Genomic DNA, 26,405 nt, shown 5'->3' with positions numbered 1-26,405 from the left:
ACAGTCAGACAGCGGTTGTCATTCATCCGTTCGGTCTTACTCCATTCAGCTTGTATAGCCCCTTTTGTCTGTAGGAAACTGTTTCTACATGCGACGAGGATTCCCCTAACAGAGACATCAAGTACACTATGCACACATTCACAAATCAACTTACGATTGATTCAGAAATCAACTTAGAATGTGTTCAAAAACTGACAGGAATGTGTTTCAAAGTCATATGAATAATCGATAGACTAACGTTCGCTGGATTCTAGTCGCTTTGTGAAACAAGGTTTTTCCCCTCATTCGTATGGATTTGTCCCCCACCCCCCTCCTAGAACTGGTCCTGCTATGCATGCAAGAATCTAGCAGCTTGGGCGCTCCAGTAAAATTTTTCCCAGTAGCATCTAGCTGCTTGATGTGACTGCTGATTACACAGCCAACAGCCACATTTCTGTAGCAGAAACGGGAGAAGATACTACTACACTGCACATGCGCATGATCCTGCACATAGCTGCTAAAACGAATCTAATGTAAACAGTTGTGACGTCACGTTCATCAGAGGCAATCTGTTGTTATGGAACACTGCATAGTCTTCCTAAAGCCTTTGACACATTTTTCTGTTGGCAGGCACTTGTATGAGCACTGTGTTTTGTTGCTGTATATGGCGCATTTCCTTTGCAATTTAAGTTTTATTTTTGTTTTTTCTCTCGTTCATGTTTTATTGTTCCAGTATTATTATGAAATAACGGTATACAATAATATCCTTTGTTAGAGTATCGGTTCTTGCCAGTCAAAATTACAGAAGTTAAACTGAAAACAAAAACAATGAAAACTTCCCGGAATTCTAAAAAATTCCCAGGTTTTTCCCGATTTTCTCCAGAATGAAAAAATTCCCGGCTTTTTCGCGGATCACATACACCCTGGTTTTGGAAGACTGCTCTACAAAACGTTTTGCCACGCATTCAAACCTTTCAGCATTTTTCAAAGTATCGACTGACTCTACATGACAGAAGGGTCCCTGGTCACAGTTGCACCACATTCAATAGGAAAGTGCCAGGCCAAGTGCAAAGGCAACTCACAACACTGACATTTTGCAAAAATGTCTCCACATAATTTTGTGTGTTTTCTCAGGAAAGAGGGGATAAAATTAACTGCAGAAAAACTACTAGCTGGTTTCAGCTACTATAACTACACCAAAGACACCTTGGATGTTGATATCCACCTTCAGTGGTGCTTCTCTCTCAAGTCTATATTTTTTGACCATGACATCATTAAAGGTTTGTTGTACACTTCATAGCAGATTTTTTTATGGAGTTGGAATGAATATATTACACAAAAGTTAATCCTAACAGCTGCAGTCAATACATGGTGTAGGCTTCACTATAAGGAAGAGTTTATTAACAGAGTCTTTCCTTTTCTTTAGTCGTTTGTGCTCTGGTGTTTGATGAGTATATGCTCTTCTTCAATAAGAAGTATCACAACTAACACTTCCAATTATCAATTTCTGAAACAAGTTATGACTCATGTCCATAAATTTCCGACTGGCACTCCTGTTACCATGAAGTTATTTATTAAACAAACAGGCATCAGGTAACATACAACAGTGAAACAAAAATGATGAAGAACTTTTTTATTTTTAAGTTTGTGCAAAATGGTTTATATGATACAGTTATCACAACATATATCTTATAGTAATTATCTGGAAAACAGTTTTGCAGGAGTCTTAACTGGCTGTAGAGAAATGTAAACCTAACAAATAATGTGAATAACTGAAACTTTTGTAACCAATTTCTGCATTAATTGTGTGATAAGAGATGTCAGGTGAGAAGTTACAAATTGTAGGTAAAAAACACACAACAGGTATTTCCACATATAATAGTAGCAATTAAAAACATTCAGTAGAACAATGTACATTTATTCTTTTCACAATAAAGTGTAAATGTTCTCTCTCTTTAACCACTTCTAACAACATATTACTTTATTACCGAGTCCATTATTTGTTCCTGTATGCTTGCATATATATCTTGCTTAGGGAATAAAACAAATTGCTCAATTCACATTACAAATGTGAAATAAATTCATAATTTGACAGTTTCCATCACAATGTTTTGCTTTGCTGCTGGAATGAAGCATACATATGGATTTTTTTTAACATCAAATTCTCACAGATTTATAATTTCACAGTTATTTTGCTAATTTTCCACTCAGCTGTGATATATTATGATTACACCTAGATGACACTCAAAGCACGAACGACAACACTATCTAAAATGTTAATTAAAACTATCAACAACAATTAAATGCTATATTTTAATAACAAAGAACAAAATATTCAGACAAAGCTACAGATACACAGCATTACACAAATCACATTTTTAAGCAGCATGTAAAAGTAGACAGTGAATCTCATCCCCCAAAGTACAAAGGATTTCTACTAGTGGCACTAACAACAAAACTGGTAGTATATTGTTTGGACACTCTTTTTACTTTTCTTTTCAAGGGGTGTGGGGAGGGGGGCTTGTGTTGTATATCACAGATTGCAGCATTAGAAATTCTGAGACAAAGGAAGGAAATACAGGAGAAAAAGCTGCAGAATTCGTTTTCCATCAAATGGTTAATTCTGGAAGATGAATCCACTGTGACCACAGATCCACTGTGACCACAGTTTTATGTGCAGCACCAGAGTTGCATAATGCTGTTCCCCAACAGGGTTACTTCTACTTAAATATACTGCTTTTATTATTTGTTTTCTTCACATTTAAATATTACATTTCTTTTATGTACAATATAAATAAATTTAAACATTGTACAACATAAAATAAATGAAATAAGAACAAATCTGCTGAAAAAAAAAAAAAATTAATTTTCTTCCCAAGTTAAAAATAAACAGCTGACAAAAAAAACTGTACACTGCACAGCCGTGACTCCTGGAAACATCAGCAGATAATAATAAATTCCTCTCACTTATCACAGATTTATTATATATGCAAAAATCTGAACATCAAACATTCCAGAAGAGAACCTTTATTCTGACGACTTTGCTGAACGAATCAGTTTTTCAAGTTCTTTCTTTAGCAGACAATATGCTTCAGTAATCTCTTTTCCACTGCGTTGTTTCCTTATATACTCCTTCAGTTCCTGCAAATAAAAAAGGAGAGATAGAGACATAAGAAATTATGCAAAATTTGAGTTAGCAATTGTATAGACTTAGAACAAACATGCTACAAACATCTGTAACTAAAGACAAACTATACATTTCAGAACCACATTTCTATTAATAATGAATTCAATGGCTTCAGAAATCGGTATGCAAAGTCATAAAGAAAATACACATTCATCATTATCATCTCTTTGATGGGCTAATGAAGACCATAGTATTTCATTATTGTTTTTTTTTTAACAATCAAACTAAATTTAAGCACGCCTATCAGTGCCTTACACTCAGTAACTACCTTTATTTTAAAATTAACAGATGTAGATGTATGGAACAAGCAGAAGTTCTCAGCATTTAGAAGGCCTAGATTAGTTGCAAAGTCAAACAGAAAGAAGTAGGTTCTGCTACTAGGTAGTTCGCACGGTAGACGTGTGGGCCAGCAGTTGCAGGAAGTGTTGGGGAGTGAGTACCAGGTCACCAGCATTGTGAAGCCTAGTGCAGGGTTGGCTCAGGTGACTGACAGCATAGGGGAGTTATGCAGGAATTTTACAAAGGAGGATCAGGTAGTGATAGTGGGTGAAGCAGGGAACAGACTTGATAGGGACTGGGAATATGATGTAGGTGGTGACCTGGTAAAGATAGTTACTCAAACTAGTGACACTAATGTGCATTTCATGCAACTGTTGCGTCATGATTGGCCTATCTTAATGTGGCTGTTAGGAGCATTAACAGGGGGCTGGAGAGAGTGCTGATGGCAGAGGGCATGGGTCACATTTCAGTGGTGCCAGTTGCATCAATCAGTAGATCAGGTTTCACTAGGCATGGCTTGCACCTCAGTAAGTATGGGAAGAGGAGGCTGGCAAAGCTTATAGGAGACAATGTAGTGGGTGGTGGTGGGATCACTCATGGAAAAATTCCTGTAGTAGTTTGTGTTAGAGGTATGACTTTTTTGGTTTGAAGTCAGTTGACAGGTATACCTACTTAAAGGTAGTCCCTGTAAGAGCTCACCTTCAGAAGGTGTCATGTTTCCACATAGAGAAGGATTAGCATATTTCATCAAAATATAAGAGGTACTAGAGATACAGTTAGTGAACTGCTCACAGATATTGCCTCTTGAATTATTGGTATGTCGGAGCACCACTTAAATAATTTGATAATTCAGAGGCTTCCTTTACCAGGATACAGATTAGCTGGCTGGTTTTCAAGGAGTTCCTTGCGGGGTGGGGGAGTGGCTATGTATGTAAAAAACAGTATTTCATTTGAGTCCATAGACCTATCATGGCACTGCACTGAACAGATATTTGAATAATGTGCAGGGGCAGTTGAATTTAGTAAAACTTAACTTCTAATTATTGTTGTTTATAGGTCCCCTAACTCATTCATAGCATTTCTGCTCAAGCTAGAGAGGGCTCTTGATTAACTTTGCAGGAAGTACTAGAAATTAGTTATATGTGGTGACTTCAATACAAATTTTGTGTATGATGGTGCAAGAAAGGATGTCGGTAGATCTCCTAAATTCATATGATCTGATGCAGACTGTGGTTTTTTCCAACTACGGTGCAGGGGAACAATAGCACAGCCATAGACAATATTTTTATTCATTCTTCATTACTAGATGAGCATTCTGTTAGTAAAAGTGGGAATGGAACGAGAGTGGCAGGACGTTTATAGTGCTGATAACACAGATGATAAATATAATGCTTTCCGTAACATTTCTCATGCTCTTTGAGAGTTGCTTTCCATTAGAACATTCTAAACAGGATACTAGCAGTAATAGGCAGCCTGGGTGGCTGACTAGTGGGTAAGTATATCATGTAGATCAAAGTGGGAATTACATAAAAAAGTTATAAGTAGTCACAATCCAGCTACAGTAGCCCATTAGAAACAGGCTGTAAGGTTCCTAAACATGTTATCAGGAAGGCAAAAAGTATGTGGTAGGCAAAGAGAATAGCTAAGTCGCAGGATAAAATTGAAACCATATGGTCAGTTGTGAAGGAAGTGTGGTCAGCAGCACAAGTTCGACGATATAAAGTCAGTTCGCAGTAAAAATATTTCTGTTACTGATAAATCAGATATATGTACAGTATTTAACGATCATTTTCTGAGTATTGCTGGTGAATTAAATAAAAATTTAGCTTCTACAGGGAATCATAACTCTCTTGGCAAATGCCTTTCCGAGATTTATGTCGGAAATTCTCCTCTGTGATACAGACAAGGGGGGCATTGAGGCAATAATTAAATCTCTGAAGACCAAGGGCTCTCATGGTTGTGATGGAGTGCCTAGCTCAATATTACAGTACTGTGCTGCACATATTAGCCCCGTATTTAGCCATACTTGTAATTTTTCCTTTAGGAATGGTCAGTTTCCTGAACAATTAAAGTACTCAATACTAAAGCTGCTTTATAAAAAGGGGGAAAGGGATAAGGTAGACAATTTTAGACCTATTTCTATGCCATCAGTGTTTGCTTAAGTTATTGAAAAGGCTGTGTATGCAAGGATAATTGATCATTTTATATCACACGATTTGCTATCAAATGTACAGTTTGGCTTTAGAAGTTGCTTAACAACGGAAAATGCTATATTCTCTTCTCTCTGTGAGGTACTGGATGGGTTAAACAAAAGGTTTTGAACACTAGGTATATTTTTTGATTTAACTAAGGCATTCAGTTATGTTGATCATAAAATATTGCTCCAGAAGTTGGACCATTATGGAATATGTAGAGTAACTCACAATTGGTTCACCTCTTACTTTAACAACAGATAGCAAAAGGACATAATTCACAACATTGAAAATGGCTGTAATGTGGGGTTTGAGTGGGGTAGGTCAAGGGAGGGGTGCCCCACGGATCAGTGTTGGGGCCACTCCTGTTCCTTATCTACATAAATGATTTATATAAATGATATGCCCTTTAGTATTACAGGTAACTCTAAAATATTTCTGTTTGCTGATTACACTAGCTTGGTAGTAAAGGATGCTGTGTGTAACATTGGCTCGGTTTCAAACAATGCACTTCATGATCTAAGTTCATGTCTTGTAGAAAATAAACTAATGCTAAATCATACAAAGACTCAGTTTTTACCATTTCTAATACACAATTCAACAAAACCTGACATTCAGGATCTTGTTCAAAGACTTACTGCTGCCATTTTTATGATCAGAAAGGTATCGGAAGTGAATGATCATTCGACACAAAAATTAGTCTACTTTGCTTATTTTAATTCTTATGTCGTATTATTATATTCTGGGGTAGCTCTTCCCATTCTAAAAGGATATTTTTGGCTCAAACATGCAGTTTGGACAATAAGTGGTGTAAGTTCACGAAACTCTTGTCAACCCCTGTTCACGAGTCTGGCTATTTTGACACTGGCCTCTCAATATATATATATTCCTTACTGTCATTCAGTTAATACTCAGCATAAATCAAACCTGCATTTGGATTGGACTTCCGTAATTCTTGTGCAGAAAGGTGTGTAGTATACTGCTGCATCCATTTTCAATAAGCTACCACTCAAATTCAAATATCTTAGCAGTAATACGTGCACTTTCAACTCCTGAAGAGTTTCCTCATGGGACAGTAAGTTGATTCTTGTTGTAGTGTTGATTGCACTTAAATTTAGGGATTGACTTTTTTTGGGTTCATAATCATTTTATTTTTATATGTTATTACTTTTATGTTGTAATTTCATGTACTGACATGTTCCATGACCTTGGAGATTTGCTCCTCAATTTGGTCCAATGAAACTTGACATGTATATAAAAAAAATTTTAAAAATGTTTAATGTGAACTGTGCTGTGTTTTTGGTATTCTGCGGAACTATGAAGCTACTAATTGAAAGGAAAAATAATACTGAAGTTACAGAGTATAAAGTTTGTAATATGCAACATCTCACACTGAAAATATTTTATTACAGTTTACCATTACAGTCAATACTGTTTACAGCAACATCGCTTCTAATGGCATATTGGCTCTTACAAGAAAACCTAACAGTCTCGTCTAAATCTTACGTAAATGCTGTATTTAAGAATCGCTTATTGCAACATATATACAACAACGTATTTTTAATTACTTTTTGAAGAAATATATCGGTGTAACATCCAATGTTTGTTTTTGTTTGTTACATATTTGGGGATCAGTAACAACAATGTAATGCTTATTTTCGAACTCTTGTTTTCTTTATATTGTTAGTTTCAAATCAGGCATTGAAACAAAAGCATCGCCAAATGCAAAACACATACACACATCTTAAATGCAAAAAGCAAACAAAGCTAACTGATTACCTTAAGTAGGACAGTATACTGTGCTGTATAGCATTTCAAAGTTAAAGCAAGTAGTTAAAAAAACTAAACAACACTATCTTTGCTGTGATTGTAGAAAAACAAGATTCCAAAATGTGTTACTTTTCAAAGTACAGAGTTGGATTAATAGTGTATTTTTTACCGATGTTTCGTTGTTGTGTGTGAGAGATATTTTCAATGTGTTAGGTACAGTACATCATATTTCTACAACATTTCAAGGAGAAACATACGAGAATGTGTAGTCCTTCGTGTAATTTATGTATTGGTATAGAATACTGTCCTTTCATTTTTGTACTGTTGATTAATTTTTGTAATACACTATCTGGAATGAAGTTATGCCATTCATGACTATTATACTACACGGCACTTACAGTTAGTTTTAAACATCCTCAACATTGCATCTCATTCATTATACCTGTTTTCAACATTATTGAACAGTGTACATGGTTGCTATTCCTTTCTTAATTTATTTTAACATGCTGCTGGCATTTTATTGCTGTACGTACTGCATAAATTTAAGATAAATTCCTCTTCAGTCTCTCTGCACAAATTCTGTTCTGTAAATACAGCAAGCATATTTCATTTCTGCTACTTTTTGAAATGTTAATGCTATGGCACCCTAAAATTTACAGACAAAAAGCAAACACCCAGTTTGTACGAGTATTGGCTATAACGACCATGAACAGTCCAGCCCCTTCAATGTCGTTATAACCGGTTTCAATTTTATCATCATTGGCGAAAGTTTTGACCTCGGCTCCAATTTCACATCTGTAGGTGACAACGAGCGTGCCACTGAGAATGAACTTCACACTAATATGAAGATTGTATTAGTTTCTGATTGTTATGGCATGCTCTGGATGAATTTTTCTACTGAAAGTGTGGATGAAAGCTTGGAGAAGTGCTCCATAAAATGGAGGAATAACATTAGTGCAACTGATACTTTGGCTCTCACTTGACAGCATTACACAGGCTACAATCCATATCTAAATGCTATAGGCAAGAGGGTAACTGCATGTCTGATTGCTGAAACTAATCATTGTATCCATACATCTAGATATTAAATGCCATACAGTTCCAATATTCCTGACGTCTTTTTAGGGTAACTGTTTCCGAGATACAGAGATTCAACATAGCTAACCACTACTCAGAGAATGGCATAAATGAGAAACGCTGTAGCTCAGACTGGACTAGGGTTATAACTGAACAACATTCCATTAGTAATGCTCATTAGGATGCAACATCAGAGAAAGTCACAGAAAATTTGTCCGTTCACCTCAAGGGTTACACGCTACCAACTTATTTTAGAACAGTTAAAGGAGAGGGCAAGTTGTTATATACATGCAAAACTTTGAATGAAGTCCCAGGTCTTAGAGACAACTAATTACATACTGCATTGAACTAGCTTCTTAAAGCTGTGCCACAATACTGGATGTGGGTTACATGTGATCTAGTGGCTATAAATTGGTGCAAACCCATGAACAGGAAACATTTCACCTGGCAAATGAAGAGTGCAATGGAAGATTTTTACACAAATAATTGGAGACAAACTGTATCTATAGAGACTTTTACATAGATTTATGTCAGTGTGAACTTAAGAACTCTGTGTTCAACCTTGGCTTTTTCCATATAGTAATATTCCAGTGATGAGGGAATTTCATAGTTCATCTCACCAACATCAATACACTAAAAAGATGTAAATGGCATGCTATTGTATCTGCCTGTAAAGATGTTACCCATGGTCACTTGTCTGCTTCTACTGCGAAGTTACAATCCACACCATTTTGAACAAACATGGCTGTCCTAGTCACATGACATGTTTCCTTTTACAAAGGAATAATGTTACAAAGTGTCCATGTAGAGAATTTATTTTATCTTTTATCCAATTCTAACATGGTCTCGTGATGAGCACGAATATGTTACTGTACATGTAACTACGAGTTATAGTTGGTGGAGGAACCATTTCCAAGTGGTAATGAATAAGCAAATATTACTGCAAACAGAGAACTGCTACTATGTCACAATTAGAAATTATGTCAAGCATAAAGAACTGTTTTTGGGCAGCAGATGAATCAAATACTCTGTTTCATCAGCAGAATACAAAGGTGAAACACATCTACTAAAATGACTGCCTACACTACATCTGTCCATCCTCTTCTAGATAACTGCCGAGTGGTATGGGATACTTACAACAAGGGACTGATGGAGGTCATCAAAAAAGTTCCAAGACAAGTAACTCATTTTGTATTATCACAAAATTGGGGAGAAAATGTCCTGGATATGATAAACAAGTTAGGGTGGTAATCGTTAAAACAAAGGCAGTGAGATCTTTTCATGAAATTTCTATCATCAACTTTCACCTCCGAATACCAAAATATTTTGCTCATGTTCACCTCCATATGGGGAAATGACCATGATAAATTGAGAGAAATTAGTGCTTCCACAGAAATATTTATGGGTTCGTTTTTCCCCAAATGCTAGTCAGGAGTGGAACAGCACAGAAATAGTCAAAGTAGTTCTATGCATTCTCTGCGAAACACCAAGTTTTGATTGCAGAGTACTCATGTAGATGTATATGAATAAAACCTGTAAGCTGTTTTACGCGAGCACAACAACCACACTCAAAACTGTCTATGAAACTTACTGTGTGTAACAACAACATTTGTTATGTATTTCCTGTCCAACTTATGAGGCAGTGCGAGGCAGGTTCCACACTGTAGTATAGATTTGCAATTGAAAACACACACACACACACACACACACACACACACACCAGTTGCTATATGCTTATCATTGTGACAACAACAGTCAATCAGTGTGTGTACTCTCACCACAATAGATGTATAACCATTTGGCAGATAGCCTTGAGGGCTGTAATCAGTTGTGACATTTCAAATAAAAGTGCAACTGGTGCATTTATTCGATTGCAAATTTTTTGATTAAAGTTAAAATATAAATAAATGTTCATATACTGTTGTATAATCGGTGTATTATTATTATTTTAAATTTTGGATCATAGTGTTTTCCATTCTCCACATAAAATTCTCAAGACACAAGATGTGTATGATTTCTATCAGAATTAGGCTCATTACTTGTTAATTTAAAAACTACTCAATGTGCTTTATTTTACTTTCCAAACACAGCACATCAAAAATTACTTGAGAACTCTCCAGCAGCTAAGGTGGCCTTTCACTCCAACTCTGTCATAAAACATCACGATCTCTGAAGCCATTTATAAAAGGAAACACTTGTAAAAATAAAACAAGGCCTTGTTGCTAGTTAATTATTTTTAGAAGTTATTTAATTGGAGGGTTGAGAAGAGTATGGTGTGTCAGTGACTGTCGTGTGGTGTTAATTTTATAGCCTATGGGCTGTAGCAGCTCACTAGCATCTCATCAATTGTAATATAGCATAATAGCTTCACAGTTCATAGGATATGCCATTCTACAGCTTGCTCGTAACATTTCTCCAGCACTCAACAGGACAAATAGTACTTGCAAAATTTGTGAGATGACACATAATGCCTTTCTACAGATGTACACAAGCTCTACACAGTTGCTGTAGGTGAGTTATGTCTGAACACCATACCCATACCAGAGACAACCAGATTAGTTTGAAAAAGAAATTCATAGTGCATTCATTATTTAGAATGTGTTTCACCCTAAATCCTGGAATACTGAAATATGACATGAAAAGTTGCACACATACTTTTCTGCAGAATTACAAAATAAAACTTATTTTGTGGCCATCCCTGCAGGCTCTTAGTTGTTAGTTGCAACTGATATAAAGTTGTCGCAACACTAGTAATGGAGCGTCTTCGATCATTCTGTATGCTAACACCCTTACAAATGAGAAACTGGGAAAGGAGCTGTGCGATGAGGTTAGTGAGATAGTGTTGGTTGGTTGGTTGGCTGACAGAACATGCAATTATTTTGAGACATGGAGATTTTCCAAATCCCAGTTGCAGATGCTGTAAGAGGGGCATTATATATCACAAAAATATTTACTGTTAAAATTCTAAGGGCATGCATTTCAAAAAGAGTCAAGCAACAACTATCTCATAAAATTATCACTAATGTAAAATCAGAAACTGGAGCTCACACAGATGTGCACTGAAGGTGGTGGTTCTCTGCAGGTATCAATGGCAAATTTATTTGGAAAAGGTCAATTTGGGGAGTATGCATGTAGATGTAGAAAATTAAATAGTAAGTGATTACCCCCCCCCCTCCTCTCTCTACCACTCTCCCCCTCATACACACACACTGTCTTGTCAACAGCTAACATTACATACAAAAGCTTGTGCACCGACTTAACAAATGTTTGGATAACGGGGGTGATTATGTCAAAAAATAACAAATAATCCAGTTAACAAGATGTAACTGACATTTTCTAAATAAATGATCTATTTAAGGACTGCGAGCCATTGTATCTTTACTTTTCGAAATGCCCTGGTATACCACCTCTATGAAATCTTAACCTCTTGTTGCTGGTATACTTCTACATATGCTCCAAGCTTGGAATCATTCTGGGTATTCTTTCAATTTCAACAAATTTTATTGTATGTGATGTCAGCCACAGAAAATATTTAATTGTATGTTCTTTTCTATTTAAGACAGTTCTAAATCAATCACGTTTTTTTTAATGATTTTGATTATCTTAATTTCTGATGCTTAGACTGATTATCTCTTCTACTCCAAGGAGAACCTGTTTCCTGTCTGTAAGTAATAATTGGTTTAAATGTGCATACAGCACACTAAATCTTAATTTTGTTGCATTTGTGGGAGAAGCATTACTTAGCATATTGTGTGCACTTAAATTACCACAAAGAATGAAAGGAAATAAAAATTGTATGTTGAGATCTGCAACAGACACCTGGACAACTGTTGCATTATGTGGTAGGTACAATAAAGAACAAACAAACAGACTACAGTTACACATACTCAAAAGTTGGACATGAGGGGAGTATGTAAAAGTAATATGTGTCATTTATAAAGATGGCCACTTAAATAATTTTTACACAGGAGTCTATAAACCCTCAGTGCACAGAGATTAGACTGTTTTAAAGTTTGTTTGCCACAACATAATGCCGGAGTTTATAATATGATACAAGCTCCAGTTCCTCAAGATGCATCCTGGATACATTATCTACTTCTATATACATACATACATTCTCCACAAGTGACCATATGGTGTGTGGCAGAGTGTACCATGTACCACTCCTAGTCATTTCCCTTTCTATTCCACTCACAAAACTGAGCACAGGAAAACAACTGTGTATCTGTCTCTGTGTGAGCTTTACTTTCTCATATCTTGTCTTTGTGGTCCTTATGCAAAATGTTGCCAGCAGTAGAAGCAATCTGCAGTCAGCTTCAAAGGCCGATTCTCTAAATTTTCTCTATAGTGTTCCTTAAAAAGAACTTTAACTTCCCTCCAGGAACTCCCACTTGAGTTCCCAAAGCACCTCCTGCACGTTCTTCATACCCATGGCAACAAATTAGCAGCCTGCCTCTGAATTGTGTCGGAATCTTCCTTTAATCTAACCTGGTACAGATCCCAAACACTATAGCAGTACTCAAGAATAGGTTGCACTAGTGTCCTATATGCAGTTCCCTTTATAGATGAACCGCAGTTTCCCAAAATACTCCCAATAAACTGAAGTTGACCATTAGCCTTCCCTACCACAATCCTCACATGCTCATACTATTTCACATCACTCTGCAACATTATACACACATATTTAAATGACAGGACTGTGTCAAACAGCACATTACCAATTCTGCATCTGAACCTTATGGGTTTGTTTTTTCTATTCATCTGCATTAACTTCTTTTTTTTTTTCTACATTTAGAGCTTGCTGCCACTCAACACACCAACTAAAAACTTTCTTTGAGTCTTCTTGCCTCCTCCTCCTCCTCCTCCTCCTCCTCCTCCTCCTCTCACTCAACGACACCTTCCCCTACACCACAAACAGCAGCAGACTGTTGCCCATCCTGTCTGCCAGATAATTTATGTATATAGTATATAATAGCAGTCATATAACTCTTTCCTGAGGCACTCATGACAATACCCTTGTATCTGATGAATACTCACTGTAGAGGGTAACATGTTGGGTTATATTACTTATGAACTCTTCAAACCACACTCATTCCTGGTAACCTATTCCATATGCTCTTGCCTTCTTTAACAGTCTGCAATGGAGCAACATGTCAAATGCTTTCCAGAAATCTAGAAATATGGAATTTGCCTGTTGCCCTTAATCCACAGTTTGCAATATATCATGAGAAAAGGGCAAGCTGAGTTTCACGCGAGCATGTTGATTCATGGTCATAAGCTTCTCAGGGTCAAGAAAATTTATTACATTCACACGGAGAATATATTAAAGGATTCTGCAGCAATCCAATGTTAAGAATATTGGTCTGTAATTTTGTTGGTTTGTTATTTTGCCCTTATTATTTATAGGAATCGCCTTCACTTTTTCCTAGTCACTTGGGTCTCGGCACTGGGCAAGAGAATTGCGATAAATGCAAGCTAGGTAAGAGGCCAATGCCGTAGTGTAGTCTTTCCAAAACCAAACTGCAATTGCATCAGGATCTGGCAACTTACCTGTTTTAACTCTTTCAGTTGTTTCTCTATGCCAGGTGTGCATATTAATATATCATCCACATAGAGTCCACCTGATGGTCAAATGTTCTGTCTATACAATTCTTCTGTATGAACAATCTTAAATGCAAAATTTAAAACTTCAGCTTTCGTTTTGCTATCTTCAACTGCCACACCAGACTTGTCAATGAATGGCTGGACGGAATCCCTAGACACACTTAGCGATTTTACTTAGGTCCTTAATTTTCTTGGGTTCTCTGCCAAACCTATTGGTAAAGTTTGACTGTAGCAGTAGTTGTATGCTTCATGCATAGACTTTCACAGACACACGAATCTCTACTAACCTTTTTGTGTCATTCTGCTTTCTCAGAATTTTCTAATTTTGCTGTTAAACCATGGCGAGTCTCCTCCATCCTTAACCTACTTATTAGGTATATGGTTCTCCAGACCATGATTTACTGTCTTCTTAAACTTTGCCTACAATTCCTCTACCTCTATCTTACTGGAAATAAGATAGAGGTACTGTCCAAGTGTGATTCTAAGAACTAATTATCTGCTCTTTCTAGCCGAAACTCTCTCCTTGCCTTCTTGACTGAATTATTAACTTCCGTAATGATAGTTTCTATAATGACATCATAATCACTATAGCCCACTGCTAATGACACTCGATAAGGTCTGGCCTCTGTAGCTATTAAGGCCTCTGGTATTTTCATTGTATGTGGGTTGCTGAATTAGCTGCTCAACACAGTTTTCAGAAAATTGTTCAAAAGGACTTCGCAAGGCTGTGTCTGTACCTCTCTAAACAGATCCATACACATCCCAAACTATATATGGTACCGTCAAATGGGTGATTTCGGACGGTTTTGTCGTTATTTTGATTGTAACTTTCGTATATATTGTTAGATTAAATTGATTGTTATGGAAGTGGTAGGGTATATTTGTAACGAATAAAATATCCCAGAACTAGAAAGTGTACACATAGGTATATTTATCTGAGGCAGTTAAATCAAGTGTCTGAAGTCATCTCATGGATTGTGGTGACTTCGAACACGTTTTTTACATCTCTCACGTTTTTTACATCTCTGTCCGAAGTTACAGTATGTAGAGATGAATTTGGAGAGTTACTAACTTTTAAAAATTCTACAGGCTTTTTATTTGATTTTGGTGACATTTTACACATTTTAAGGTTGCCCTTTGTTACGAATAAGTGATATGGAATGATAATGAATTTTATATATTACAGATAAGTTTATTTTGCAAGAATTTAAATAAAAATTTTTTTACAGTTCTTAACTGAAATTTTAGAAAGACAGAGACAAACAAACAAAGTAATTTAACTAAAAGGTCAAAATAATTTCTCTCACTCATCATTCTAAATTAAGTTGCAAACACTTTAAATAAACGATTGTCTTCGAGCCCGACTCACACCTTCTCGAAATATGAACATTCCTCTCTTCTCAACTGGTGTGGGAAGTATTCTTGAAATCTGCAATTTTTGTATTGTGTCTTCATCGGGGACATTAGGAAACACAAATGCGTTTTTGCTGTTCTCGTGCGGGTGCAAGAATTTCACACTTACTTCCATAGCACCAACATTTGTGGCCAGTACAACATACTGCCTTGTTTGCTCCTTGTTTCCAAGTTTATATTTGTACTCTGCAACAAGAAAAGCCTCTTCTTTGAGCAGTAAAAAGTTGTTGGATGATGTGTAGTTTTCACTTTCACTACTGCTAGAAGCACTGTTACTTGTTTCAGAACTGTTTTCGTTTCCTTGAAAATCTCAGCTAGTGATTTATTTTCCAGGTTGAACGTCTAGTTTGCGGCGGCGGTGGGAGCTACCAAGCTTATTTGGAGGATAACAAATTTCTTTGAGCATTTCTTCAAAAGTGGAAGACCATGTGCCTGCATTGCTTTGCTGACTCTCCTCATTATCGGGCAATTTTCGTAAGACATCATCTGGATCAAAAGGGATTATGCCTGTGGTGTGAAAGCCACCCTTTACGTTTTCCTTGGAGTTTGCTGAAATTTTTTCTGCTTCAGAAGAGATGAAAAGGCATCCTTGGAAATGGTCCCATGAGTGTGTTTCTTCCAATCATTTAATACAGCTCGCCATGCTGCTTTCATTGCCCGAAGAAGCTTACATCAAGCGGTTGGAGGACAGAAAATGAATGAAATATTGTTCCGCTCACACTCTTCAATAACACGTAAAGACATGTGACTGGATAAGTTGTCTCCAATCATGACTATTGGCCTGTTTTGCCTCTTCAAATAGGGCAAAGCGATTGTAAAGAACCAGTCATCAAATACTGGCAGGTCAAACCATCCACTTTTGTTCCTATTGAAAGGGGTTCCTTGTGGTCCACCTTGCCACGTGTCCCACAAATGCTCCGATTTGTAAAGGACGTACAGAGGAAGCAGTTTACCATCAGCACTAGCTGCCATCATTATTGAGACACCATCACTTTTTCAGCATGCTTACTCCCTCGTTTCATAATTATCTGCTGCTTGCCTGGACCATCTGATATATTGGTTTCATCATAGTTGATCATGTTGCTAGGTGGGAGATTTTCCAGCTTTGCCTTGATATTGGAGAAAAACATCTCTTTGTTCACTTCTGCACGAGCTCGTTTTTTGTTTGAGTAATAAATGCACCCATTCCTCTCCTGGCAAATTATGAAATTTCTTCTCTTTTCAGAGAGATTTATCAAGGTAGCCTTTAACTAAATATCTAATATCCAATTTAGTGAAGGGAAATCCCCAATGTGCAGCCCTCAAGATACCTTGCTTCAACATTTCTTCTTCTTCTTCTTCTTCTTCTTCATTTAGCACTGGCTGTCCTCCCATTTTTTTTCGGATGTGCTTCCTGCACTTTATTTTGTAGGGTTGATTTAGGTATACCATACAAATCACACGCTTTTCTGTACGATAATTTACCACTCTGAATATCACGAACAGCTTTATCTAAAAGTTCCGGGTCATAATTTCACTGTACTGAAGCACCTCTCCTGCTCTTATACGTTCTTGGCATTGTCTGAAATCACCCTACACAGTACACAGTTTTACAAAAACTACCGTCATTTTATAACCTTGCACGAGAAACTCGACAAACTTTTACAGAAATTGTCTCAATGCTGTTAGCTACTGAGCGCGTTGACAAATACGGTTACAATAACTTCCCACTCGGCGCAACAACAGAAAGTTTGCACTTTACGATAACGCATGGCTTTTTAACACTCAGACTGTTCGTCAATTATTCACCTAGGGAAACAATTGACGCAAAATAAAAGTTGTGGAAAGCGATAAATGCAATCTTGCACTTAAAATAACTGGCGCAGGGACATTAAAATAAGTAACTCTTTGTTTCTATGCAGAGGCAAAGAGCAAATAAGCCATACTGTCCGAATTCGCTCCAGTGTCCGAAATCACCCAGTTTGACGGTACATTAAAGTTGCCTCCAACTAATACTGCATGATGAGGGTATTTAGCACTACTGACCCATAGACTTACTTTGAATGACTAGAACTGTCACACTGGAATTGGGTGGCCAGTAAAAACATTCCATAATTAACTCAGTTTCACCTAGACTTGTCACACACAACTTCGACCTCAATAGAGAGAATGTTTTTGTCAACTACAATGAACACTTCCCCTCCTACGGCATCTGATCTGTCTTTCCGATATATGTCCCATGACTCACTGGCTGTCTCAGAGCTTTCCACTCGAGTTTCAACCAGCTCTCGGTCCCAAGAATAATTTGAGTGCGAGAACTTTCCTGGAAGGTAGTAAATTTGGAAACTTTGTTATGAGTACTTCGACAATTTACTGATAAAATTTTGACTGCCCAAGTGTCTACTCTGAATGCGCCTGACTTACTTTTTTCCCCATCTACCGGCGAGATTTGATCAGAGCACCTGAAACTACTGCTGAGCCTAAGAAACCCTCACGTGCAGTCCACACGGGCTCTGCTACCCGAGTAGCTGCTTGTATTGTGTAGTTAACCCCTGACCTATCAAGGTGAGTGCTGCAATTGCCTACCCGATAATGCACGTCTAGAAATCTCCTGCCAAGACTGTAACAGACTCTATGAAGCCTTTTGCCGAGACCCTCCACTTGGCTCCAAACTAAAGGATCCTGATCAACTCTGGGAACAATGCTGTAAAGTGTGAGTTCTGCTTGCACCCAGCATACGAGGCCAGCAGCCTTCACCACCTCCGCCAGTCACCTGTACGAACTGAGGATGGCCTAAGTGCACACCAATTTTCTTTCCAGCCCTGAAAGCCATCTTCCTATGGGGCTCCATAACACAGCTAACACGGGATCTCCTGATAACTAGCAAACCACTACACATGTTTGCTTCCTTGAATCCTGCTGAAGGAAAGGCCACCTGCTCACACACAGGGCAAATGGACGAGGCCAGATGGCAAGCCTCCAAATTGGCCCTTCGTCTCGAGTGATGCAAATGCATTGCCACCAACTCACCATGATGTGAGGGTGGATCCACCGCATTGGATACATTAGGAGGTGCATTGGTAGTAGTGCTCATGGGCATATTCTCTGACACTGCTAAACCTCGAGGCAGTAGCCTCAAAATGACTGACAACAGCCAAAAGTGCAGCCAGCTGTTCGCCAACTGCGACCTGCTCCCCTGCATCTGCACACAGCATGCACACTTCCACACTTCCAACCTATGCTAGCACAACTAACTGAAGAAGTGAAGTATAAAAACATACAGACACCTACATATGCAACTTGCTACCTCCTGATGTGTCACCAATGGACACTGATGCCTTAATGAGCTACATAGCTGGCTGTTCAGAAGAAATGAAACGTGAGCTACAGACTGTCTAAATTTACATTTACAGTTAAATATGCTTGATGTAACTTCATAAACAGAAAAAATAGACAAAATTTAAGAAATATAGTAGCAGGAAAACACAGGAAGGTTAAACATGTAACTTGCCACTCTGGAGATGCGTATCAGCTGGCAGTTGAGGCCTGACTAGCTTACTACACTTATTTATGCTCTACTGAAATATGAGGAACATTTTGATGTGAGGTTTTTCTTTCTCCTTAGCTTTTTTTTTCTGTTAAGGTGCTGAGCACACGATAGAGGGTTTCCCTTTGAGCTGCTATGAGAGTGTCACACAAACCTTTAATTCCACTCTTTCTACAAGAACAGCCATCAGGACTCTCAGACAAAATAGTTGTCACATGAATACATGGTGGCTAGTGTTGGTGTGGCTGAGGGTTCAGCGAATTTTCCAGTTCCATTTACTGGCACTGCTGCTGACTGAGCTACTTTTTGCTCAGCACAAGTCTTTGTGATTATGGAGGTAACAGCACATGCAGTGTCAAATCTTTCCTACACATGTACTTATAATCTTCTGCTATTGTCAAAGGAGATCTGACATGCTGTTCTTGGGAATCAGTTTCTTCAGGGCTGCTGTAAATTTTATGCTAACTACATGAGGCTGGAGAGCTTCTTAAAATACTCTTGTATTATCATTATAAATGTGTTCGACTACTCTTCGTTCCTGTATCGTGTTTTTATTTCATGAAGGTAGCGTTAATAAATTCAAGCGGTGTGGGTCAACTCAACAAAATAGAAACAGAATTCCTGGATCTCATCAGTAACACTTTTCACCATATTTTCCACTAAACAAGCTTGTTAATTACCCTATACATTTTGTTGAACTGACAAAAGCACACTATGTCACTGCAGAACAGCACTGACTGCTGAAAGTTGTAGCATTGTTTAATTGCATTAATGTGAGGTAATCTCCAATGTGAGAATCTCTCAATACACTCACAAGAGGGAAAAAAAGGGACAACTGCAACACCGAGGAGGGTTTGTGTGACACATTAAAGTTGGCAGGCACGTTTATACATATGAAAGATGATGTCTATTCAAATTATACACCAGCCGCAAAGGAGTGGTGCCAGTAGTGCCACTATGAGCATGGAAATCAGGTTCGATTGAAATATACACTGCAATGGTCGTGAGTGTTAAGTTACCTTTCAGATTGGACGTGGTGAGCTGATGTTAGTCAAGAGTGCCTTTAAGGCGACACAGGCACCATTATCAACACCTCACTGAGTTTGAAAGAGGTCGAGTAATGCCACTATGAGAAACCGGATGTTTCTTCTGGAATACTGCAGTAAGACTTGGCAGGAATGTAGCCACTGTATGGGACTGCTGGCAGCGGTGATCACGAGAACATACGCCCGCGAGAAGACCGGGCTCCGGACAGACACGTGGGCACTCCCGAAAGGGAAGACTATCGTGTTCGGGGTATGGCTGCAGGAACCAGATGCCTTGTAGTGTGTATTCCACTGGCCCTGAACCACCAACATATGCGACTTCAGTCGTGTCAAGTGTGAGCTCACTGGAGGTCAGGGTGGAGGCCTGTGTTCTTTTCTGATGAAAGCTGGTTCTGCCTCAGTGCCAGTGACAGCCATGTGTTGGTTAGAATGAGGCCAGTTTAGGGTCTGAAACCAAGCTATCTATGTGTTTGAACATTGGACCTAAACCTGGGGTTATGGTCTGCAGTGTGATTTTATATGACAACAGGAACATTTTATATGACAACAGGAACACACTCATGGCTATCCCACAGACCTTGACTGCAAATTCGTGTGTCGATCTGGTGAACCTATTTGTTATGCTGCCAATCACGAACAGTATTCCAGAGAGTATTTTTTTTTTCACTACAATGACGCTTGTTGTGACCCAACATGCTCTACAGAATGTTGATATATTGTCTTGACATGCTCCACCACCTGATCTGTCTCAAATCTAGCACATATGGGACGTTGGATGATGATTCCAGAGTCATCCACAAACAGTATTAACTATGTCTGCATTGACGTAGTGCAGCAGGCAAGAACTCCATCCCACTGACATCCAGCACTTTTACAACACAATGTATGCATGTCTGTCTGCATTCATTCAACACTCTGGCAGTTCCACCTGTTATTAATATACCAGCATTTCGAAGGGCTATTACAGTAGTCTGTGACCTCACAATGTTAATCACTTACATATGTTAACTAGACATTCCTGAGATTTCATTACTCTAAATGAATTATTGTTAGTCTTGCATAGCTTTTTGACAATGTATTCCGGAGAGCTGATGCTTGGTGGGGAGGTGATGTTTCCACTGGAATTGATCTATTAAAATGTGCTTTTACAACATTATGCAATATAAAATTGAGTTCCAGAGAGTGTTAAATATAAAAAGGTGAAGCTTTATTTAAACTTATTTCCTGGTCTCCTTTAGTAAGAACAACACATTTAGAAATTTTACCCTTGTTTCACTACTAATTTCACCAGTTGAATTTTATGAAATTTCATTAGGAGCATGAGTCACATGGACACACTTAATATGTTTTATGCGAGTATTCACCAGTACCTCAGCCAAACTAGTGGAAGCTTTAAACAAATAGTCAATTCACTTTCACCACCATGAGTAGTTAAGAAAATATAACTGACTTAGGAGCCTTACAAGTCTGAAAAACTAATGCAACAGTTGTGGTTGGTCTCCGAGAGGTTGCTTGCTAACATTTGTTTTGCCTCAACAGCCATTCAATTCTTCAGTATAACCTATAATGAGAACGAGGTCTTTTTCATGCTATTTTAAAGATAGGGAACACACTTTGAAAAATCAGGTGATTAAGACACTATTCTTGCATACAGAGTTAAAAGGACTTGTCAACAGCTAAGGTTTCCATCTGTTACTGGCCAAGTCACCTGGTGACAAGGGTTCGTGTTTTGTAGTGTCATTAGTTACGTAATACCTCTAAACTGACTCCAGTAGATTTGAAGCTTAATATTTTAACTATTTTTTGATTGGTGTAAAACTGTAAAAAATTGTCGATGATGGAAGTGGAGTATGTAAACATACTTTTGAAAGACTAGTTTTATTACACATGGTTTTTGCACCTCAGCAATTATGCAACATCAAATTACTGACATATTATGCAACACTAATTAAGGCATAGAAACTGTAAAAATATTGCCTTATGGAATTTGCAGAGTGTGCTCTGCATTTGTCAAAGTTATGTCACTTTATCTGGATGGATAAATGAATACAAACACACACAAGCGCTCCTATTATGGTGAAAACTGATTCAAGTCTCCAAGAATCTGAAGCATTTTACTGGGGCAGGTGGATAATGACAGTACAATGCCATTTACAAACGTGGCCAATTTATAGCTAGAGACTGCAAAAATGCTTACAGCTTGTTAAGAAAGAAGTCTTTACAACAATGGGACTACCAATGAGGACTGTCATGGAATTACAATAATCTTGGAAACCAGCAAATTCATCAAGTAGTTTCTCCCCACCCCTCTCTCTAGATTACCAAGGGCTTTACTATAAAAATAGTTTGAAGTCATACCTTCAATATCCTGTTCTTTTTTAGAATGAAGTGCCTGCGTATCACCTCTTCAAAACCATGTGCAGGATGTCTTATCTGTTCCAGCATTGCATACTTTATTGTGTTGACCATTAAACCATAATTATAATTTGCACTCTCAGTTTTACCTTTAGGTGTGTTTATCATACTTTCAAATCCAGGTTCATTGAAAAATGGCTCTGGGACCAGGATAAGACTTTGGATAGAAACTAACACCTGCAACAACAAAATAAATAATTTAAACCATATTTTTACCCATAAAATGTATGAAAGACACCATAGCCATATAAAGAAGCACAGAATGTGGTACACAGATAACATATCATTGTTACTTCCTGATTTGTCAACTTACACTATGTGATCAAAAGTATCTGGACACCTGTCTGAAAATGACTTACAAGTTCGTGGGGCCCTTCAGCGGTAACATTGGAATTCAACACGGTGTTGGTCCACCCTTAGCCTTAATGACAGTTTCCACTCTCGCAGGCATACATTCAATTGGATTTCGCAGATCTTGCACCTTGGTCTGCCACAGGGATATAATGTACACTGACAGCTCAAGTTCATTGGATTTGCAAAGCTGATAACATCTAACATAGTTAAAGTTTTGGAGAACATTCCGTGAGTATGAAAATTGAATTAAGTTACAACGGACTATACCGTATAGAGATGATGAAAAACACAAACAGGAGAACCTCTTCCTGCTGTCCACTTGTGTGAAGTGTCAGCAACTATGTTGCAGATATTAGGTAACAATTGCAAGGTAACTGAGATAGAATCTATCTTCAACATCAGAATCTCACCACTGGTAACTTATTATGGTAAGTGCCAAAACCATGGCCGCTAGAAGTAGTAACATGTGCACAATTCATGATAGGGAAGTTGTTTCAGATATGAGTTGTACAAATCTGTGGATGATGTGAATAGCCAACTCAGATAAAGATCTGAAGATAATTCCTGTATGTAAGTGCACTTGAGAAGTTGCTGCTAATCAGATAAATGTTAATATTTATTTAAGCAAGTGAACAATATTACATTGTGTCCCTTACCACAGTTTACACGAAGTTATGTTACAGGGTGACTGTATGTGCTGTAGTAAGGTTCTTCCTTAATTTAATTTTATATTGCACTGAATCATGATTAATTTGAGACTGCCATTAACAATTTTTGGAATAATTAAGTATTACAATCTTAATATAAAAACAATAAATTTCTTTCAAATTTGCGTTTTTGAGAAATTCTGCAGTAATGTTTTGTTAATTTGCAAGTAAACAATGTTAAGTAACCAGTGACAAATTTTTAACAATAAAATTTAGGATAGAATTTACCATTTTAAAAATCTGTTATTACTGCAGATGTATTTGAAAACAATGATTTATCTGAATAAAAAAAATTACTGCGTGTAATGTAAAATCTTTTTTACAAAATTTCATTGAAACTTTACTGTGCATTTTCTCGAAACAGCCAACCTGTCTCTTAACATTGTTCACAGCTGAGGTCTCCATATAATGGCTATAGGGGTGAATCCAGAGAATCACCTTCACATCCTTGACATATTTGGGGTTCAAACTCTCAACCAATGGATTCAAATCAATGAAAGATTATGAAGTGGTTATCAACATGCAGCCACCCATGAATTTAAACGATCTACAAGTGTCTCTGGATGAGATCAGTTATTACAACCATTATACTGCAAACTGAGCTGAAATGTCTTATTCACCGAAACAGCTATGATGTCAAGACTGATTTTGAATGGCCACCTCACTGTCAAATGAACTTTCCAAGCTTTGAATGATTGCCTTAATGGGATACTGTGCTTGACAACATACACTTCTGGTCTACAGTTGGTAGTAACAACTAATGTGTCCTCCCATGATATAGGTGAGGTCCTGTCCCACAAATACCCCAGTTGCACAGAGCACTGCATTGCATATGCTTGTAAGACTCCATCCACCTCCCTGGAATGCTACCCTCAATAGAATGAGATGCTCTTGCTGTCACCTACGCTCTGCTGTTTCACCTCACATGCCCTCCCTGGAACAGTTTGGCAGGCCTGAGCACAACTTGGCTGGGGTGGGCAAATGGTTGACACATGGGCAGTCCTTGCAGCTGAGATGTAGCATTTGTGGTCAAGGGTGGCTGATCAGCTCACACATATGTAGAGCATGTACAATACAGCCGTCTAGTGCGTAGCCTACACTACCTGCACCTGCTAGTGAGCATGATAAGGGCCAGCATGGGTACCATTATTCCGGATATTCAAGTTGTTATTTCCTGGACAAAAATTTCATCCTGTCAAAGACCAATGACTGTTGATTACCACCTTTAGCCCTAAGTACGCCTTACCAGACCAGATTGCCCATTGCCTCCAGGAGTGGGCACTGTAGTTGTCTGCTTTCCACTATTCTATGAACTATCACATTATACATTAACACAGTTGCTGTGTCCTGATTACCTAAGGGATTTGATCCAGCTTTTGAGCAATATGAACTGGTGTGCTTCTCACTTTATTCTGATCTTTAATCAGCTATTTCAACTTTTGAAATGATGTATGCAATGACACAGCCATCACCCCCACCCCAAGGGCCTGATGTTATGCTGCCTCACTCATTTTGTGCAACACAGAGCCCAGACATCCCCTGGCCCTGATTTTCACCACTAATGGCCAAGGTGAAATCCACTATGCCTAAACCACAAGATTCTGTTGGGCATCTTGGACGAGGAGCACTGTCACATTCCGATTGCCCTCTCTCTGTGGGTGCAAGTGCTGTGCATCCAGTACACCGCCAACTGAAGCATATCCCACATGGAAAATTTGGTGCATAAAGATGTGTTCTGGCTCAACACTTCTGACATGATGGAGTGTCTCTGTGAATGTTTGGACTATCAGGTCCATAATGTTGTGCATCCTAGTGGTTCTCTCTATGGCTCAACACTGTGGGGCTATTGGAGCATATCCACCTAGATTCCAATGGCCAGTTTTTGGGCTCCATGTGGTCGTTTTCACCAATTCCTTTTCTCACTTCCCTGTTGTGCTCTGCTTGTCCAAGGTCACTTCTGCCATTATTAACATGGCCTTAGAAAAAAAATCTTTGTCCTTTGAGGCGCCTCATACACTTTGGTTTCAGATAATGTGGCAGTGTTCACCACCAATGATTTCAAGTAATTCTGTGTCAGAAACAGGGTGCAACACCTTTTTACCATGCACTTTTAACTGGCCTCCATCAGTTGTGTGGATCACTGTCTGCACTCTGAAGACCATGCACCACAAAGAAATTATGTCCAATGTTGCACCTAACATCCTGTTTCTGTCAACATATAGAGCTACCCTGACTGAAGTCCACAGCCCATGGAGTGGCTTTGTTCATGTCCTCACTGCACCTTCTTGGACATGCTATGAATGCTGCTGGCACAAGCTGCCACCGAGGCCACTCCATTCTCAGTGGGCACCACAGCATGGGTCCATGATCTAAAAGATGGGGACAATGATTTCCAAAAAACTGATTCAACCCACATTAATTTCAAGAATTACACCTGCAATAGGCTTATCTCAGAGTTAAATGACATTCACTGAGTCAAAATGTACTAATTCAACAGTCACGAGTACGTGACAAAAAAATACCTGTGACCAGTTCAAGTAACACAGCTTTCAGCTAATGAGAGTTATGGAAACGACAGGAAACCTAAATCCCATGCCCAGACAAGGGAGTGAACACTGCTTGCTACAAATGAGAGTTTTAAGTAAATTATGGACAGCACAATTTTTATTGTTAACGAATTGTTCTATCCTTGATTTGCATAAATTTAAACAAACTTACAAAAGTAGATGATAAGGAAGAAGGAGGAGGGGAGGGAGAATGATGGAGAAGGAAAGAGGAGTGAAAAAGAAATGGGAGGTGGGAGGAGAGGAACAAATCTTTCTCACATAAAGAAAACTCATCAAAATATAGTAGTTG

General features: G+C 38.2%; 1 protein-coding gene across 4 annotated transcripts in view; it reads right to left on the bottom strand.

Moving 5' to 3' along the window:
* Window positions 1-1,597: 1,597 nt before the first annotated feature.
* The window catches only part of LOC126190711 (baculoviral IAP repeat-containing protein 6-like), a 146,109-nt gene continuing 121,301 nt past the window's right edge, over window positions 1,598-26,405 (bottom strand). For all 4 annotated transcript variants that reach the window (XM_049931182.1, XM_049931183.1, XM_049931185.1 and 1 more), the window contains 2 exons: window positions 22,432-22,665; window positions 1,598-3,120 (listed from right to left, as the gene is read on the bottom strand). In XM_049931182.1, coding sequence (XP_049787139.1) covers window positions 3,007-3,120; window positions 22,432-22,665 — 348 coding nt within the window. In that variant the 3' untranslated portion in view covers window positions 1,598-3,006. The remainder of the gene's footprint in view (window positions 3,121-22,431; window positions 22,666-26,405) is intronic.

Source organism: Schistocerca cancellata, chromosome 6 (genome assembly GCF_023864275.1).
Source record: "Schistocerca cancellata isolate TAMUIC-IGC-003103 chromosome 6, iqSchCanc2.1, whole genome shotgun sequence".
In the NCBI taxonomy this organism is placed as follows: domain Eukaryota; kingdom Metazoa; phylum Arthropoda; class Insecta; order Orthoptera; family Acrididae; genus Schistocerca; species Schistocerca cancellata.
Note: the sequence above shows the minus strand (reverse complement) of the source record. Positions and strands in the feature narration are given on the sequence as shown.